This window comes from Coregonus lavaretus, assembly GCF_964263955.1.
Source record: "Coregonus lavaretus genome assembly, chromosome: 36".
Lineage (NCBI taxonomy): Eukaryota > Metazoa > Chordata > Actinopteri > Salmoniformes > Salmonidae > Coregonus > Coregonus lavaretus.
Genome location: NC_140023.1, coordinates 31054240 through 31075174, shown reverse-complemented (window position 1 = coordinate 31075174; position 20935 = coordinate 31054240). Strand labels below are relative to the sequence as shown.

General features: G+C 45.3%; 1 protein-coding gene across 1 annotated transcript in view; it reads left to right on the top strand.

Annotated features, from left to right (window-relative positions):
• LOC311110742 (cadherin-related family member 1a-like) overlaps positions 1-20935 on the top strand; it is a gene marked incomplete at both ends in the record, with an annotated part of 205737 nt that overhangs the window by 66755 nt on the left and 118047 nt on the right. Inside the window, one exon of the mRNA XM_084153300.1 lies at positions 13773-13851. Coding sequence (XP_084009426.1) covers positions 13773-13851 — 79 coding nt within the window. The remainder of the gene's footprint in view (positions 1-13772; positions 13852-20935) is intronic.

Here is a 20935-nt window from a genome sequence, read left to right as displayed (position 1 = left end):
AAGCTATCAGATCGTGTACGAAGGGTATAAAAAAAGAAACATATTACTGATCCAATTACGTTGGTCACCAGTTTATAATAGCAATAAGGCACCTCATGGGTTTGTGGTGTAAGGCCAATACAGCCCTGCTAAGTGTCTTACCACACCTCCTAGGGCCTTATTGCTTAATCATAGCAGTCAAACAAGTAAAATTGACATCCATTGATGGAAAATGATCTGGTGAGTTTAATAGGGGTGAATTATCTTATCTCTTGAGACAATTATTATTTTGATGGAAAATAACATTTTGTTTCTTAGCCTACATCATTACAAATTACGTCTATATTCCTTCTTAAGTCACTCGATAACGTTATGGAAAAAGGGTTTATTGGATAAATGTAGCAACTTTCCTCTTGCTGGAAAATATAAAAAATGGGGCTAATTTTCAGGCCTTTTGGGCGGGTTGACAGGTCATTGGGCTAGAAATTTTGGATAGACCTGGCAACCCTGATCAGGGTCCAGAGTAACGCTGAGGTCCTTCACAGTTTTATTTGAGACGACTGTACAACCATCAAGATTAATTGTCAGATAAAACAGCAGATCTCTTTGGTTTTCTGGGACCTAGGACTAGCAACTCTGTTTTGTCCAAGTTTAAAAGTAAAACATTTGCCGCCATCCACTTCTTTATGTTTGAAACAGACTTCCAGGGTAGGCAATTTTGGGGCTTCACCATGTTTCATCGAATGGTACAGCTGTGTCGTCCACATAGCAGTGAAAGTTGACATTGTGTTTCCGAATGACATCACCAATGGGGGAAGTGGGGGAAAAAAGTATTTAGTCAGCCACCAATTGTGCAAGTTCTCCCACTTAAAAAGATGAGAGAGGCCTGTAATTTTCATCATAGGTACACGTCAACTATGACAGACAAATTGAGAAAAAAAATCCAGAAAATAACATTGTAGGATTTTTTATTTATTTATTTGCAAATTATGGTGGAAAATAAGTGTTTGGTCACCTACAAACAAGCAAGATTTCCGGCTCTCACAGACCTGTAACTTCTTCTTTAAGAGGATCCTCTGTCCTCCACTCGTTACCTGTATTAATGGCACCTGTTTGAACTTGTTATCAGTATAAAAGACACCTGTCCACAACTTCAAACAGTCACACTCCAAACTCCACTATGGCTAAGACCAAAGAGCTGTCAAAGGACACCAGAAACAAAATTGTAGACCTGCACCAGGCTGGGAAGACTGAATCTGCAATAGGTAAGCAGCTTGGTTTGAAGAAATCAACTGTGGGAGCAATTATTAGGAAATGGAAGACATACAAGACCACTGATAATCTCCCTGGATCTGGGGCTCCACGCAAGATCTCACCCCATGTGGTCAAAATGATCACAAGAACGGTGAGCAAAAATCCCAGACTTAGTGAATGACCTGCAGAGAGCTGAGACCAAAGTAACAAAGCCTACCATCAGTAACACACTACACCGACAGGGACTCAAATCCTGCAGTGCCAGACGTGTCCCCCTGCTTAAGCCAGTACATGTCCAGGCCCGTCTGAAGTTTGCTAGAGTGCATTTGGATGATCCAGAAGAGGATTGGGAGAATGTCATATGGTCAGATGAAACCAAAATAGAACTTTTTGGTAAAAACTCAACTCGTCGTGTTTGGAGGACAAAGAATGCTGAGTTGCATCCAAAGAACACCATACCTACTGTGAAGCATGGGGGTGGAAACATCATGCTTTGGGGCTGTTTTTCTGCAAAGGGACCAGGACGACTGATCCGTGTAAAGGAAAGAATGAATGGGGCCATGTATCGTGAGATTTTGAGTGAAAACCTCCGTCCATCAGCAAGGGCATTGAAGATGAAACGTGGCTGGGTCTTTCAGCATGACAATGATCCCAAACACACATTTACGTCATTTAGCAGACGCTCTTATCCAGAGCAACTTACATGAGCAATTAGGGTTAAGTGCCTTGCTTAAGTGCACGTCAACAGATTTTTTCACTTAGTCGGCTCGGGGATTAGAACCAGCGACCTTTCGGTTACTGGCACAACGCTCTTACCCACTAAGCCACCACACCGCCTGGGCAACGAAGGAGTGGCTTCGTAAGAAGCATTTCAAGGTCCTGGAGTGGCCAGCCAGTCTCCAGATCTCAACCCCATAGAAAATCTTTAAAGGGAGTTGAAAGTCTGTGTTGCCCAGCGACAGCCCCAAAACATCACTGCTCTAGAGGAGATCTGCATGGAGGAATGGGCCAAAATACCAGCAACAGTGTGTGAAAACCTTGTGAAGACTTACAGAACCTGTGTCATTGCCAACAAAGGGTATATAACAAAGTATTGAGAAACTTTTGTTATTGACCAAATACTTATTTTCCACCATAATTTGCAAATTAAATTCATAAAAAATCCTACAATGTGATTTTCTGGATTTTTTCCCCTCATTTTGTCTGTCATAGTTGACGTGTACCTATGATGAAAATGACAGCCCTCTCTCATCTTTTTAAGTGGGAGAACTTCCACAATTGGTGGCTGACTAAATACTTTTTTCCCCCACTGTATAATGAAAACAACAGTGGTAGTAAAACGGAACCTTGAGGAACACCGGAACTTACCATTGATTTGTCAGAGGACAAGCCATCCATATAGCTGGTCGGAAGACTTCCAGTTTGGTGGAGCACTATTTCTGTTCCAATTTTCTGGAAGCCTGCTTCAGGGCTCGGAATCTAATTTCTTGTGACAAATGTTTTTGTTTTTAAAGGTGCGACTGCATCTAGGGTATTACAGTGAGGGAAATACGTTTTTGATCCCCTGCTGATTTTGTACGTTTGCCCACTGACAAAGACATGATCAGTCTATAATTTTAATGGTAGGTTTATTTGAACAGTGAGAGACAGAATAATAACAAAAAATTCCAGAAAGACGCATGTCAAAAATGTTATGAATTGATTTGCATTTTAATGAGGGAAATAAGTATTTGACCCCTCTGCAAAACATGACTTAATACTTTGTGGCAAAACCCTTGTTGGCAATCACAGAGGTCAGACGTTTCTTGTAGTTGGCCACCAGGTTTGCACACATCTCAGGAGGGATTTTGTCCCACTCCTCTTTGCAGATCTTCTCCAAGTCATTAAGGTTTCAAGGCTGATGTTTGGCAACTCGAACCTTCAGCTCCCTCCACAGATTTTCTATGGGATTAATGTCTGGAGACTGGCTAGGCCACTCCAGGACCTTAATGTGCTTCTTCTTGAGCCACTCTTTTGTTGCCTTGGCCGTGTGTTTTGGGTCATTGTCATGCTGGAATAACCATCCACGACCCATTTTCAATGCCTTGGCTGAGGGAAGGAGGTTCTCACCCAAGATTTGACGGTACATTGCCCCGTCCATCGTCCCTTTGATGCGGTGAAGTTGTCCTGTCCCCTTAGCAGAAAAACACCCCCAAATCATAATGTTTCCACCTCCATGTTTGACTGTGGGGATGGTGTTCTTGGGGTCATAGGCAGCATTCCTCCTCCACCAAACACAGCGAGTTGAGTTGATGCCTTAAAGCTCGATTTTGGTCTCATCTGACCACAACACTTTCACCCAGTTCTCCTCTGAATCATTCAGATGTTCATTGGCAAACTTCAGACGGCCCTGTATAAGTGCTTTCTTGAGCAGGGGGACCTTGTGTGCGCTGCAGGATTTCAGTCCTTCACGGCGTAGTGTGTTACCAATTGTTTTCTTGGTGACTATGGTCCCAGCTGCCTTGAGATCATTGACAATATCCTCCCGTGTAGTTCTGCAACTCCATGAGGTGAGATCTTAAATGGAGCTCCAGGCCGAGGGAGATTGACATTTATTTTGTGTTTCTTCCATTTGCGAATAATCGCACCAACTGTTGTCACCTTCTCACCAAGCTGCTTGGCGATGGTCTTGTAGCCCATTCCAGTCTTGTGTAGGTCTACAATCTTGTCCCTGACATCCTTGGAGAGCTCTTTGGTCTTGGCCATGGTGGAGAGTTTGGAATCTGATTGATTACTTCTGTGGACAGGTGTCTTTTATACAGGTAACAAGCTGAGATTATGAGCACTCCCTTTAAGAGTGTGCTCCTAATCTCAGCTCGTTACCTGTATAAAAGACACCTGGGAGCCAGAAATATTTCTGATTGAGAGGGGGTCAAATACTTATTTCCCTCATTAAAATTCAAATCAATTTATAACATTTTTGACATGTGTTTTTCTGGATTTTTTTGTTGTTATTCTGTCTCTCACTGTTCAAATAAACCTACCATAAAAAGTATAGACTGATCATTTCTTTGTCAGTGGGCAAACATACAAAATCAGCAGGGGATCAAATACTTGTTTCCCTCACTGTACACAATGTTAAGTTAACTAGATCCAGGGTATGATTGTGGCAATGCATAGGTATCTGCCATGACTATAAGGTCCGATAGGAATTCAGGGAACTCAGTGAGGAACGCTGTATATGGCCCAGGAGGCGTGTAAACAGTAGCTATAAAAAGTGATTGAGTAGGCTGCATAGATTATGATTAGAAGCTCAAAAGACGAAAACAGTATTTTTTTCCGTAAATTTACATTTGCTGTCGTAAATGTTAGCAACACCTCCGCCTTTGCGGGATGCGCAGGGGATATGGTCACCAGTGTAACTAGGAGGAGAGGCCTCATTTAACACAGTAAATTCATTAGGCTTGAGCCATGTTTCAGTCAGGCCAATCACATCAAGTTTATGATCAGGGAGTAGTTCATTGACTATGAAAGCCTTGGAAGTGTGGGATCTAACATTAAGTAGTCCTATTTTGAGATATGAGATGAATTAATTATCACAATCTATTTCAATAATGACAGGAATGGAGGAGGTCTTTATTCCAGTGAGATTTATAAAGTGAACACCGCCATGTTTAGTTTTTCCCGACGTAAAGTAGATTGAGGTCTCAATGGGGAAATCTGGGCTGACTACTCTGACTGTGCTAGTCAGACTCCACTAAGCTGGCAGGCTGGCTAACAGCCTGCTGTCTGGCCTGCACATATCATTGTGGAGCTAGAGGAGTTAGAGCCCTGTCTATGTTGATAGATAAGATGAGAGCACCCCTCCAGCTAGGGTGGAGTCCATCACTTCTCAGCAGGCCAGGCAGCAGGTCGAAATCCCGCTCAACACAGAGCTCCACATCCTTTCCAACCACTCCGCAAAAATTGTTGCTTCCTCACAAAAAAAAACTAAGAAGGAATGAAAATGAATTATTTAGGCTATATTATTAACCTATTATTTCAATTATTTCAAGGCTATAGCCTACAAAGAAATAAATTGTGAAGCATTTGCGAGTGCGACACAGTAGGCTCGCAGGAACATTAAGCAATCTGCATTTAAACAACATTTTGTTGTATTAAATTGTTATAGTCTATAAATTGTGATATAGGCTGTGAATTAGGATCAGTGCCTTTGAATACATTTTTAGAAACATGAGTTTGGCCAGAGTCTGTAGCTTCAGGCTCATGCAATGGTACCTGGAGAGCCGGCCAGCAGCGGAGAATACCCTCTCTGCTGGGGTTAAGAAAAACTCTTCAGGCAACTCTTTCCAGGCGGGGCAGGGATGAAAAGTTGTCTTTCCAAAAGGTGACAACGTCCTCGTCTGCGTTTCTTCTGATGGCCGACCTTTCGCGTCTACAATGGACCGCTAGAGAGGACCGCTGCTGTTGAATGAAGGTGTGTTGATAGCCTCAGTTTCCTTCACAAAGAGGTCGCGTGTCTCTCCAAGCTGGTTACGCACTAGCTCATCCCTTATCACCCACTCAGTTTTAAACCAGGGGTCCAGGATGGCGGGTAGGACAAGATGTTTAGCATTATATAATATCGCCTGTCCGAGTGGAGATGTTATCTGTTAGTGTTTCTGCAAAAACAGCAATGTATATGAGCTGAGACACGGTAGTCAAGAGTTTCTTTATTTCCGACATGGTAGGGAGAATCATGCCCAGGTTCCCAAACTCTTTCTGTATATTATCAGTGAGGCCAGCTAGTGGTGTCAGTACCTGGCAACAGGAGACAAAGGGATGTGAGACAGAGGTTTAATCTTAGACACATGAAAAGTGGGATGTAGACGGAGGGTGTAGGGCAACAGAAGACAAACAGCAGTGGGGCTAAGGATTTTAGAGATGGGGAAAGGGCTAATAAAGCGGGGGGAAAGTTTACGGCACTCCACCCTGAGGGCCAGATCCCATTTTACATTTACATTTTAGTCATTTAGCAGACGCTCTTATCCAGAGCGACTTACAGGAGCAATTAGGGTTAAGTGCCTTGCTCAAGGGCACATTTACGTCATTTAGCAGACGCTCTTATCCAGAGCGACTACAAATTGGTGCATTCACCCTATAGCCAGTTGGATAACCACTTTACAATTATACTATTTTTTTTATTTTTTTTATTTTTTGGGGGGGGGGGGGGGGGGGTAGAAGGATTACTTTATCCTATCCCAGGTGTTCCCGAGTAGAGAGCCATACCCTCTGCCCGAGACGATAGCGGGGAGCCGGGGTCCGGTGGCGGTCCGCCTGTTGCCGTTACCTGGAGGTGGTCTTAAGAAGAGCGGACCGGGCTCTCTTCCAGGTACGCTGACAGCGGCAGACGAACATCTGGGACGAGGGTATGCTGACCTCTTCCTCTTGCTCAGGGAAGGGCGGAGGCTGGTAACCCAAGGAACACTCAAAGGTCAAGAGACCAGTGGCCGAGCTGAGGCGGCACACAATTGGCCCAGCGTCGTCCAGGGTAGGGGAGGGAATGGCAGGCAGGGATATAGCTCAGTTGGTAGAGCATGGCGTTTGCAACGCCAGGGTTGTGGGTTCGAGTCCCACGGGGGGGGGGGGCAGTATGAAAAATATAAAAATAATGTATGCACTAACTGTAAGTTGCTCTGGATAAGAGCGTCTGCTAAATGACTAAAATGTAAATGTAAAAATGGTGTTGCGGGCGTGCTCCACCCACACGAGTTGCTGGCTCCAGGTGGTGGGGTTGGCAGAGACGAGGCAACGAAGGCCGATAGAGTGGGGATGAAACCTGGACAGGCTGGCCAATGAACCAATCAGGGTGCAGAATGCCTTCCAGAACCTGGACAAGAACTAAGGACCAAGATCGAGACCATGTCGACCAGAAGTCCATGGATCCAGAAGACGTGCTGCACCATAAGCTGTGCCGTCTCCTTGGCTGAGGGCAACTTGGGAAAAGGAATGAAATGTGCAGCTTTGGAAAACCTATCCACAACCGTAAGGATGATGGTGTTGCCATCTGATGGGGGGAGAACAGTAACAAATTCCAGGGATATATGGGACCAGGGGCAGGAGGGATATGGCGCGAGCCTTGTTGAAAACCTCCTGGAGGTCTTGGTACTCCGCGGGAATGGCGGAGAGATCCGAGGCTTTCCCCAAGCCAGCAGGAGGACATCCCGGGGCAGGCTGCACCGCCTTAAGGCAATGTGCGTGGCAGAACAGGCTCCAACCCAGGATAGAACCTGAAGCCGGGTCGATCAAGGGGCTGTGCCTCTGGAGCCATGAAAATCCCAACACCACAGGAACATAAGGAGATTAAATTAGTAGAAACTGTATGGACTCACTGTGATTGCCCGACACTCACAGTTTAATGGGAACTGTACTGTGAGTGACCCTGCCAATGGAACGTCCGTCCAATGCTCTGGCATCCATGGGACTAGAGAGGAGTTGTGTGGAGATAACCAGCTCAGATACCAGGCTAGCATCCATGAAGCTCTCATCAGCCCCAGTGTCAATGAGCACCCGGAGAGATTTAGACCGGTCACCCCACAGCAGGATACCATGGAGAGGAGTACAAGTAATGGTAGTTTGGAGACTCCCAGTATGGCCCACCAGCGTACCCGTACCTACTGATGAGCCTGGTCTTTTACTGGACAGGTGGATATATAATATCCTGTAGTACCACAATACAGGCAAATGTTGGAGCTCAGCCTGTGTAAACGTTCATTAGGAGACAATCTATCCATGTCCAGCTGCATGGGCTCTGGAGGAGACGAGTCGCCAGTCCCCGATGATTCCCGAGGGAACTCAGGTGACTACGGATTCTCTCGGGAATGCAGGCATCGAGGAGTTCCAGGGTTCTTCAGAGGCGAGGGAGAAACCGTGGACAAGCGAGTGTGGCCGAGAACAGACCTCCTGTCCCTCCTGCGTTCCCGTAGGCGCCCATCGATCCTTGCGGTCAAGGCTATGAGGGAGTCGAGGTCCATGGGTAACTCCCGAGCTGCGAGCTTGTCTTTAATTTCCTCCGATAATCCATGAAGGAAGGTGTTGACCAGGGACTCATGGTTCCAGGCACTCTCGCCTGCCACACTATGGAAGTCTTGACGTAGTTGAAGTAGCTTCCGAGCCGCCTCTCTCCCAGACACCAGAGAATCAAACACCTTCCTCACCTCCGCTTTGAAATCCTCCAGACAAAGGCAAATGGCGGATTGTTGCTCCCTGGCGAGCAACCTCCAGACATCAGCGTTATGAGATACGCTATCTTCGAACGATCTGAAGGAAACAAAGAAGGCTGCAGCTCAAAGATGAGGGAGCACTGGGAGAGAAACGCCAGAAAGTTTCCAGGATCCCCAACATACCGCTCCGGAGGAGATAAGCAGGATTCTTGGGAAGCCGGGGTAGGCTGGGGAAATGGTAGCTACTGAGCGTCCGGGAGGTTTCCGTTGTGGCTTGCTGCCCAATAGATAATATGCGGAATTGCTCCAGTAAAGAGTTGAAACCCTGGTCATGGCATTCCGCCAAGGTATGGAGTCCTTCCATAAGGTTCTGAAGTAGCTCCTCATGTCTTCCAGTGGTAGCTCCTTGCAGGCAGACAGCATTGAAGGAGCTGGTCCGAGTCTGCTGGGTCAGTCATGTCCAGTTCGTACTATCACGACTCAGGATATGACTCAGAAGCAGACACAGGAGGTAGATGGTTTGGTTCTCAGAATATTTATTATAACAAAGGGGCAGGAAAAAGGGCAGGTCGAGGGCAGGCAGAGGTTCGTAATCCAAGGCAGAGTTAAAAAGGGGCAGAACGGCAGTCAGGGTCAGGGTCAGGGCAGGCAGAAAGGTCGGAACCGGGAAGACTAGAAAACAAAAACTTGAGAAACGGGAAACACGCTGGTAAGACCTGACAAAACAAGACGAACTGGCAACAGACAGACAGAAAATGCAGGTATAAATACACAGGGGATAATGTGGAAAACAGGAGACACCTGGTGGGGGGTGGAGACAAGCACAAGACAGGTGAAACAGATCAGGGTGTGACAGGTGCGCCCTCCTCCTTCATGTCGGATGCCTCATTTTCCTCCTGTCCATCATCATCGGTTTCTTTAAAACCAGGTAGGTTGAAGGTCTTGACCATCTTGCTTGCGCTGTCAGTCACCACTCGTATTACCTGTCGCAGCACGTTTCAGTTCCTAAGTACACTTTCATATTTTGGTAAATTGTCTCTGCTGTGTGGTGTCCTTGTATGTGCTCGCAGCTCAACAAAGCCTTGTGGCCTTTTTATTTCCCGTCAATTAAACTGGAAATAATCCCCAGGAAACTGTGTCCCCTACCGCTAGTCCAAATTTCAGTTGACACAACAAAACCATCACCTAGTTGCAATAGATCTCTCAGCTTGGCTTCCATTTATTGGAGGGAATGGAGCATGAGGGTTTCTCAGACAATACTATAGCAAGGCGGTGTGTAGCCTGGTTGAGCTGCACTTGCAAATTACCTCATCCCTTCCCGTACTCCCTTAATTAGGGGCTCATAGTCCAAGTTAACCATTTTGAAGAAAGCATCATCCAATTGCCTCTTTCTCTCCCGCAACACCGCTGGGGCTTTACGTGCAGAAAAGTAATCTTGGAATGTGTCTTTCTCCTGCAAAGTTCATTGCTGCTGTATCTCCTTCTCTATAAATACAAATTAAAGCTTAATTAGCCTATTGACAGCCTACCTTAAATTGGTACCAAAATAAGCCTAGACAAAGTCACGGATATAGGCCTAAGCAGACATATAGCCTACATTTAATATAGGCATAAATCGGCGTGATAATATATTTTGATGTAATTTAATTGTCACATGAGCTTCACAGAACATGAATTATTATTGACTTTTCAGTTATTCTACTATTAATAATAAACCAGGCTAGATCATGGAACAAAATGTTTTTTGAATGTTTCTATAGATAAACCTAAAATGTTTTTAGGCAAAATAACCCTATCAAAACGGAAAGCTCTTTGAAAGAGGTCATATGTCAGGCCTATTGGGCCAAAATCAATGATAGCCTATTGTAAAGATAATGAACTAAACTTTTAAGAGATCTGATTAATAGTTTATAAATACTTTGCTGCAATGACACACTTAGCTAGATACCCACCTTGTTCCTTTCTGTTAGCATGTGCACGTAATACACCATCATGCTTTCGGGATATACAGCGCATTCCGAAAGTATTCAAACCCCTTGACTTTTTTCACTTTGTTACGTTACAGCCTTATTCTAAAATGGAAAAATTACAAATGTTCCTCGTCAATCTACACACAATACCCAATAATGACAAAGTGAAAACAGGTGTTTAAATTTCTTTGCAAATTTATAAAAAATAAAAAAAAGTACATAAGTACTCAAAGCCTTTGCTATGAGACTCAAAACTGAGCTCAGGTGCATCCTGTTTCCATTGATCATCCTTGAGATGTTTCTACAAATTGATTAGAGTCCACCTGTGGTAAATTCAATTGATTGGACATGATATGGAAAGGCACACACCTGTCTATATAAGGTCCCACAGTGCATGTCAGAGCAAAAACCAAGCCATGAGGTTAAAGGAATTGTCCGTAGCTCCGAAACAGGATTGTGTCGAGGCAGAGATCTGGGGAAGGGTACCAAAACATTTCTGCAGCATTGAAGGTCCCGAAGAACGCAGTGGCCTCCATCATTCTTAAATTAAAGAAGTTTGGAACCATCAAGACTCTGCCAAACCGAGAAATCGGGGGAGAAGGGCCTTGGTCAGGGAGATGAACAAGAACCCGATGGTCACTCTGACAGAGCTCCAGAGTTCCTCTGTGAAGATGGGAGAACCTTCCAGAAGGACAACCATCTCTGCAGCACTCCACCAATCAGGCCTTTATGGTAGAGTGGCCAGACGGAAGCCAGTCCTCAGTAAAAGGCCGCTTGGAGTTTGCCAAAAGGCATCTAAAGACTCTCAGACCATGAGAAACAAGATTCTCTGGTTTGATGAAACCAAGATTGAACTCTTTGGACTGAATGCCAAATGTCACGTCTGAAAGAAACCTGGCACCATCCCTACGGTGAAGCATGGTGGTGGCAGCATCATGCTGTGGGGATGTTTTTCAGCAGCAGGGACTGGGAGACTAGTCAGGATCGAGGGAAAGAGGAACGGAGCAAAGTACAGAGAGCTCCTTGATGAAAACCAGAGCGCTCAGGACCTCAGACTGGGGCGAAGGTTTACCTTCCAACAGGACAACGACCCTAAGCACACAGCCAAGACAATGCAGGTGTGGCTTCGGGACGGGACAAGTCTCTGAATGTCCTTGAGTGGCCCAGCCAGAGTCCAGACTTGAACCCAATCGAGCATCTCGGGAGAGAACTGAAAATAGCTGTGCAGCGACGCTCCCCATCCAACTTGACAGAGCTTGAGAGGATCTGCAGAGAAGAATGGGAGAAACTCCCCAAATACAGGTTTGCCAGCTTGTAGCGTCATACCCAAGAAGACTTGAGGCTGTAATTGCTTCCAAAGTTGCTTTACCAAAGTACTGAGTAAAGGGTCGCAATACTTATGTTAATAATTTTTTTAATACATTTCAAAAAACCAGTTTGTGCTTCGTCATTATGGGGTATTGTGTGTAGATTGATGAGATGTTTTTGTTGTTGTCCATTTTAAAATAAGGCTGTAATTTAACAAAATGTGGAAAAAGTCAAGGGGTCTGAATACTGTATATATTTTCTGATTCTACAATTATTCTTTAGCTGTGGACACTACATCACCACACACTCTCTCTAGCTCTTGGTCCTCCTCATCTTTGTAAGTCACCTTGATTTTGCCCCTGTGTGTTTTATCAGTTTCTTTAATAAAATATTTATCAAACTCCATGACAGTAGCTAAAGCAAGGGCTATAGCAGCACACAAGTAGCATGCTGGGCCAGGCATGTCCTGCGCTACTGAAGAGAGCGCTACTGGAGCGGTACTGGAGCAACATTGGAGTGGGCGAGAATGCCGACACTCCAGCATTTGGGAGACTCGCTCCAAGCTCCAGTCAAATTGTGCACGCTCCACTCCTCGCTCCACTCACATATTCTGCAGGCTTGGTCCTGTTTGTGGGGGAGTCCCAGAAAGAGGGTCAGTTATCTATAAATTCGACCTTTTGGTAAGGGCAGAAAATTGTTTTCAATCAGCGATTGAGTTGTGCGAGTCTGCTGTAGAGCTCATCACTCCCCCTTACTGGGAGTGGGCCAGACACAATTACTCGATACCAACACATCTTTCTAGCTAAGTTACAAGCTGAAGTTATGTTGTGCTTGGTGACCTCTGAACAGGCCAAATTAATATACAGGTGAGGGTCATGATAAGGCCAGGGCAGCTTCAAAGGATACAACACAAGCTAAAACTTCTCTGACACCATTAGCATTTCTTTACAGAGCTAATAAAATAATGTAGCTAGCTACATAAGCACAAAAGATAATGAAATGACTACCTCGCGTCTCCGTGGTTATAAAGGAATGCACACAGAATACATGTAAAAAAAAAAAAAACATTTAACATGTTAGCAGGCAGCAGCAATCTAAATGATTAGACCGAAAACATGTGAGGAAAACTGATCAGTTGAACTTAGGAAGCGAGTGGACTGAGAAATACAGCTTCACTCTATCCATAGGGGAGTGATTTCTACTTATTGCACGTTGAAAAAGTCCAGAAATTCCTTTATGTTGATGACTTCTTTCAAATCCAAACAGTTTTCCATGTTGATTCAATGTCATCAGTAGGAAATATATCTACTTTTTCTGTTGAAATTACAAGGAAACATTGTTTCAACCCGTTTGTGACCAGTGGGTTCTCTCTCTGCAGTCTCTTAGTAGCCCAATGCTGTGTTTTTGCAGTGGACTGCTCCAGGGGTGTATTCACTACGAACCAAACGGAAGCAAATAGAAGCAAACAGAATGAAACGGGAGGGACCTACTTGAATTTGTCCAATAGAAACTCTAGTTTTCGCTATAAAATGTTTTCTGTTTACATGTCAAAACATTTTGCAACTTTTTGTTACGGTCTTTGTCTAATGAATCTCCTTCTTATCAGCATGAAACAAGTGTAATTATATACACTGAGTGATAATTCATGTGTTACATTCAGCAACAACATGACTGTTCAACTATTGAACTACCATGTTAACTATATTGCTGTTTTTGATGTCGATAATAATTTAGAAACTGAGATAGTATTCATTCAAGGCTTCATAATATGGACAATAGAAAATACATTCAGGGGGAGCATGGTATAAATTGTGCAACTGGTAACATGTAGACTGAACAACAAAATTATATTTTATAGTATTAATATATCATATTCTTCTCTATTTCTTATATATACATCTTCATTATAGTCCAACAAGCAAACTGTTATCGTCAATGTAGCTATTGCAGATAAATACTCCAGCTGTATTTATCCTGAGTGCCTCTAATGCCTCAAAGCTGATTACCAATCCTGTTTTACTGGTAATTACATTGATTTGTTTCATAGCTCAGACTTTTCTAATAACACTTCTGTCCTCAGGGTTCGGAAATATTCACAGTTTTCGCCAAAGATGGAGACCTGGGAATTCCCAAACCAATCCATTATTCCCTTGAGAATGGTAAGCATCAACAGTTGTCCAGAAGGCTTTCTATGGAGTGTCTCTGTATACATTGTATATTAACATTGATTTAGCATGATATGTGCTCACTTTATTTGATATAACATACCGAAAAGTCTGTTGTATGTCAGAACGCCTTTACATGCCCCTCGTGATGAAGGCATTCAATGGCCTGCTTCTATCTAAGACGTAAACACAGCCTTCTATCTAAGATATAATCACATGAAATCATGGTCTGCTGTCAGTGTGTTAAGAGGAACTAACATCAGCTCCCATAGAATGAAATAAGACATCTGTTTTCGAGTGCACTTGAAATATGCATCATGCAATATGAATGGTCTTGATCTTATGAAGAGGTAACTCCGTTGACCAGTTTATTGAAAGCTAGCCAATGTTACAGTTGACTAGACTAGCCAGCTAATACTGGAAACATCAATGTGCCTGCTCAGGAAGCTGGTGTTTCATTAGCCATCTCTCTGTCAGTGAATTCAAGTTTGAATCATGTTTTGGCATGATTGTCCCTTTTCATGTAACTAGCTGCAGGCTTAAATATTTACATAATATTCATAGAAACCCAAATAAAAGCATGTAGATATAAAGATGTGTATGTGTCATGTATGCTAGAATGGAGGTTTAAAAACGACAGCCTCGTATGCTTATTAACCTATATATGTGGCATTGCCCACACATAAAGGATTCCTTGCAATACAATCTTCTTTAAAAACAGCTGTACAATGTGCTCTGCAATAATAACCAGAGTTTGATTTCAAATAGCAGCTGCACAATACCATGGTGGTATCGTTGGATGCATGTTGGATGATTTGTAATATAAGGTATGGAGAATGATATAGAGCCTATAGGATTATAGAAAAAGCAGTTGGTAATTGAATGTTTCAGTGTCAAATACTACATGTTCAGTGAATGTGAGTATATTTAAGTGGTTTAAATGATTTACTTTCCTACTAACCTTTGTTAGGTTCTGAAAAAACTGAGTAAAAACTCACGGACAACTAGAAAAAGCTCAAACCAAGTTTATCACCCACTGGGTCATACAGCTGCAAAGACAAAGACATGATTACACAAGCACATATATTTATACCCTCCCACTAGAGTCAACTCCTTGCAAATCTAGACAGCCAATACATCTCTGTTGTTAGTCAGGAACTTAATTGGTTCCTCTCACTGGTGTAGTCATGGCCCTGCCTGATGCTAGAACCTTTGTGGTCGTGGAAGTATATGTGTGTGTAATAGGACTGTTCCTTCTCACTTCATCTCACCTGACCTCGGGCCGGATTCCTCGCTCCTCCCTAATCCGCAACTGTCCTACCTTATCAGTGACTGAAACCAGACTGTTTGTCCTTTGCCTCCCTCCTTAGGAGCAATGATAATAACAATGACATGTTTTGACATAATTTAAACTTTCTGCACTCCCCCTTGTCTCACTCAGTAACTTTCCCTACAGCTAGGTTCTATCCACCGTCCATTGACCTCAACATATACATTCATTATACATGTAAAGTAATCAATAAGTTCTAGTATGGTAACATGAATAAGTATATTTCAAGCTAGAACCCAACAGTCCCTCCTTTTTTGAATAGTAACTCCATATTGTTCAATATTATATCAACTTTGAAATTACATATAAATGAACATAAAAGAAACATGATTAATATTCTCAGTTGATTTGTATGTTTACACCTCCGAGACATATGGCCTCTGACTTATAATCACACTATGCACACTCTTATTCCCCCTCCTTTTATACAACTGATAATGACATTTCAGCTGGAGCTTTTGACTTTCTCCATTTCAGCTGGAACTTTTGACTTTCTCTTCCTCCTTCGGGTTCCTAAGAGAGTGACAGCAAAAAACTTGAAAAGCAAAAGAAATCACAAAATATGACAAATATTAGTAATGCGTTAACCTATGCACAATCATAAATGGCAAAAAAACTATGTTTGATAACATGACGATTCCAACTCTCCCTTAGCCTGACTCTATACCTTTGGGATACTGTTTTGCTGGGGTCCACAAAAATGAAAGCTCTATACACCTCCTCATGCTTGTACCCAAACTTCCTCCTCCGGTTGCAGTTTACAAAAGGTGTTCCCACGTCATATCATCCTCACTTCGCCCCCCGTCTCCTCCTTCTCCCTCCATGGCCACCCGATATACACGTGCGGTGGCCTTAATCAACTGTACCTCATCTTGAGGTAAATCAGCACTGTATACACGTTTCAACATCAACGCCTTCAGAACGTGATATCCCAGCCATGGTAACAATGTAACTCCTGCTACCACTAACACTGCCCATAATGCATACTTCAAGATACCCCTCATTTGCTCCGTAGTCCAGTTCCATGCTGTTACTATAGCGTCATTCACAACTACTACCGCTCCCTCAGTTGCTGTCCCTACAGCGTCTGCCATGGGAATAGCTTGTTATGTGGGCAGCTTGTCTCTCCCTGTTCTGTTTCCCTTCCTCCTTGTTTTGTCCCCTCTTTTTCTGTTGTATGTGTGTTTGTCCCCTTTATGTGGGTGTGTCTGGAGTGGAGCAGGGGGGCGGGCTCAGGATCTGCCTCTCCTGTGCAGCTGCGGGTTGTTTCCAGTGATTCCTGCCTACGCAGCTGCATCCTATTCTCTCATCAACCTACACTACTTATTCCTGGGCATGGCTCTCCACCGGCGCCAGATCGTTGTTCTTACCAGAGCGGTAACTTGGCGCACCAGTAAAGTTATTTTGTCTTTGTCTTCAGCCTGGCTCTCCACTCTCCTTAACCGGTCGTTTGTTTTGTCTTCAGTTCAGTCATACCTCCCAACCTGCCTGCCTGCCTTCCTGCCTGTCGGTCTGCCTGCCTGCCTGCCTGCCTGCCTGCCTGCCTGCCTGCCTCAGCCTCTCCTTCCTCCGGAGCCGACTAGCCCACTCTGTTCCTTTACTTCAGTTGTTTTTGGACTAAGACAATTTGAACTTTTATTAAAATATTTTTGTTTCTTCCACTCCCTTTGTCGTGTTGGTTTCTCTGAGTGCTGGGTTGAACCATAGCCATAACAGAACGATCTGGCCATGGACCCAACAGAGAAACAGCACGGGGCAAACAAAGACAGCTTCCAACAAGCTATCCAGGCTCAAGGAACGTTGCTAGGACAGCATGACCAGTTGATTCGGACTCTTGTGGAAGATAATCATCAACTGCTGAACCAGGTGACTCAGTTAACTACACACGTCTCTAAATTGTCTGTTATCAGTTCTCCATCTCTCTCTGACCCCCAGTTTGATGCACCCCAAGTTGTTTCCTCGGACACTAGGCAGGCTTCGTTCCGTCGGGAACCCCCTGTCACGTCGCCTGAACCGTTCAATGGAGAATTGGACAAGTGCCGGGGATTTTTGCTTCAGTGTGACTTGATTTTTCGGCAGAGACCACTGTCGTTTTCTACTGATTCATCTAAGGTACATTATGTTCTGGGGCTGTTAAGAGGGAAAGCTCTGGTTTGGGCTGAGGCTGTGTGTTCAGATCAAACTTTGACTGGATTGACTTTTGCTGATTTCTCTGCTAAATTGAAGACTGTTTTTGACCATCCTGACCATGTGGGTAATTCCTCCAAGATACTTTTTAATTTGAGGCAGGGTTCTAACAGTGTGGCAGAGTACTCTATTGAGTTCTGGACGTTGGCAGCGGACTCCAAGTGGAACAATGTGGCACTTCAAGGAGCATTTCTAAACGGTTTAAATGAAGCCATTAAGGATGAACTGGCTGCTCGTGATGAGCCACATGATTTACATTCTCTCGTTTCCCTGTCCATCAAGCTAGACAATCGGTTGCGGGAGAGGCGTCGGGAGAGAGGCGATCGGCCACATCTAGGAGGACGAGTTCCCCAGCCTCCAACCACTCGAGTCTCGCCTCTCCGGAGTCGGCAGCTTCTTGTTCCTGATTCCATCCCGAGCACAGAGGAGGAACCTATGCAAGTGGGTCGAGCTCGACTACCTCCAGCTGAGCGGCAACGGCGCCTCCAGGCGGGTGAGTGCCTGTACTGTGGAGACACCACACACATTCTGGCTACTTGCCCTAAGCGGCCAAAAGACAAGGCTCGCTCGTAACGGTGGGTCTACTTGCGAGCCCAGAGTTAGATCCTGAACCCATCATTCCCCGACTACAAGTACCTGTAACCTTACGTTTCCAGAGTCATTCCCTGCCACTCTCAGCTCTCATAGACTCAGGTGCAGAAGATAACTTTATTAGCCACCAGTTCGCTACACAAGCTCGTATCCCCATGCAGCCACTACCTACCCCCATCCGGGTCACAGCCCTTGATGGGCGCCTCCTCGCGGAGATAACTCATCAAACCACCCCCGTTTCCCTAGTGATTTCTGGCAATCATTGTGAAAGCATTCAGCTAAGAGTTATGTCTGGCTCAGCTACCTCCCTAATCCTTGGCTTCCCCTGGTTGGCTCTTCACAACCCACAAATTGATTGGACACGTCACACCATTTTCAGTTGGAGCACTAACTGCCATTCCGAGTGCCTGAGGTCAGCGGTTCCCCCCACTAAGTGTAACCCAACTCCTCCCTCAGCTCCTCTTGATCTGTCATCTGTCCCCAAAGAATACCATGACCTAGCGGAGGTTTTCAGTAAGGACAAGGCTCTGTCTCTACCACCACACAGGCCTTATGATTGCCCTATTGAACTGCTTCCTGGTGCTCCCTTGCCCTCTAGTCGGTTATACAATCTGTCCCGACCGGAAAGAGAGGCAATGGAGCAGTACATTGGTGATTCTCTGGTCTCGGGCATAATCCGTCCCTCGTCGTCTCCTTTGGGTGCAGGTTTCTTTTTCGTGGAAAAGAAGGACAAGTCGTTACGCCCCTGTATCGATTTCAGGGGTTTAAACAACATAACTGTTAAAAACAAGTATCCCCTTCCACTCATCAACTCAGCTTTTGAACCTCTGCATGGCGCCACAGTGTTTTCCAAGCTCGACCTCAGGAATGCTTATCACCTTGTCCGAATCCGAAAGGGAGATGAGTGGAAAACCGCTTTCAACACTCCACTGGGACATTTTGAGTATTTGGTCATGCCCTTTGGGCTTTCAAATGCCCCTGCGGTTTTCCAAGCCATGGTGAACGATGTTCTTAGGGATTTTTTGAACCGTTTTGTCTTTGTATACCTGGATGATATTCTTGTTTTTTCCAAGTCACCCGAGGAGCATGAGTCACACGTCCGTCAAGTCCTTCAACGGCTCTTGGAGAACAAGCTGTACGTCAAAGCAGAGAAGTGTGAGTTCCACAAACAGTCTACATCGTTCCTTGGATTCATAATTGAGAGCGGGCAGGTGAAGGCGGACCCCGAGAAGATCCGGGCAGTGACGGAATGGCCCACACCCACCACCCGTAAGCAACTTCAACGATTTTTGGGCTTTGCTAACTTCTACCGTAGATTCATTAAGGGTTTTAGTAGAGTGGTGGCACCCCTTACAAGACTCACATCTCCTAAAGTCCCTTTTCGGTGGTCCCCTGAGGCGGAGCAGGCGGTAGGGGTTTTGAAGGAACTGTTTTCCACCTCCCCCGTGTTGATACACCCCAATACCTCTCTGCAGTTTGTTGTGGAGGTGGACGCGTCGGACTCAGGTGTGGGAGCAGTCCTCTCCCAGCGCTCCCCCACTGACCAGAGGCTTCACCCCTGTCCTTTCTTCTCCAAGAAATTGTCACCCACAGAACGGAATTACGACGTTGGAAACCGGGAACTGCTGGCGGTCAAGCTTGCACTGGAAGAATGGCGGCACTGGCTGGATGGAGCTGAATTGCCGTTTGTGGTCTGGACTGACCACAAAAACTTGGCTTACATCCAAGCCACTAAGAGACTCAACTCACGCCAAGCCAGATGGGCCCTGTTTTTTAGTAGGTTTAACTTTATTCTTACATACAGACCGGGGTCAAGAAATATTAAACCAGATGCTTTGTCCCGCCAGTTTGCTGACCCTTCGGAGACCAGCGAGCCTGAGGCAGTCCTGCCTTCCTCATGCGTCGTGGCGGCTGTTCAGTGGGAGATCGAGTCTCTTGTGAAGACTGCACTTGCCACGGACCCGGGACCGGGTGATGGACCTCCCAACCTACTCTTTGTTCCCGAGACGGTCCGGTCTCAGGTGTTGCAGTGGATTCACACCTCCCGTTTTGCTGGTCACCCTGGGATGAGACGCACGTTGACGCTGCTTAGGAGACATTTTTGGTGGTCTTCAATGGAAACTGACGTTCGGGCTTTTGTGGCAGCCTGTTCAACCTGTGCTCGGGGCAAAGCCTCCCATCAGTCCCCTTCGGGGCTGCTGCTACCCCTCCCAGTTCCCAGCCGTCCCTGGTCCCACATTGCCATGGATTTTGTCACCGGCCTACCCAAGTCTGAAGGTAATGATACTATACTTACCATTGTGGACAGATTCTCTAAATCTGTCCACTATATAGCATTACCAAAATTACCGTCTGCCAGTGAGACAGCGGACCTCCTAGTCCAACATGTATTCCGTCCCCATGGAATACCTGTGGACATCGTATCTGATAGAGGCCCACAGTTTACTTCCCGTGTTTGGAAGGGTTTCTGTTCTGCTTTGGGTGCTTCCGTTAGTCTGTCCTCAGGGTTTCATCCCCAGACCAACGGTCAAACAGAAAGAGCCAATCAGAACCTCGAAGCAACCCTTCGGTGTGTGGCTGCTCAACATCCATCATCCTGGGCTAAACATCTGCCCTGGATAGAGTACGCCCACAACTCCCTCACCGCCTCTGCCACCGGTCTTTCACCCTTCGAGGTTACCATGGGTTATCAACCCCCTCTGTTTCCTGCTCAGGAGAAGGAATTGGCTGTTCCTTCGGTTCAGGAGAACCTCCGCCGCTGCCAGAGAGTGTGGAGCGACGCTCGGGAAGCATTGCTTCGGACCACCGACAGGAACAAGACAACAGCGGATAGGAGCAGGACTCCCGCACCTGTGTTTCATCCTGGTCAAGAGGTTTGGCTATCATCTAAGAACGTACCTCTTCGTACCAAATCACGCAAGCTGTCTCCTCGGTACCTGGGTCCGTTTGTGGTGGAGTCCATTATTAACC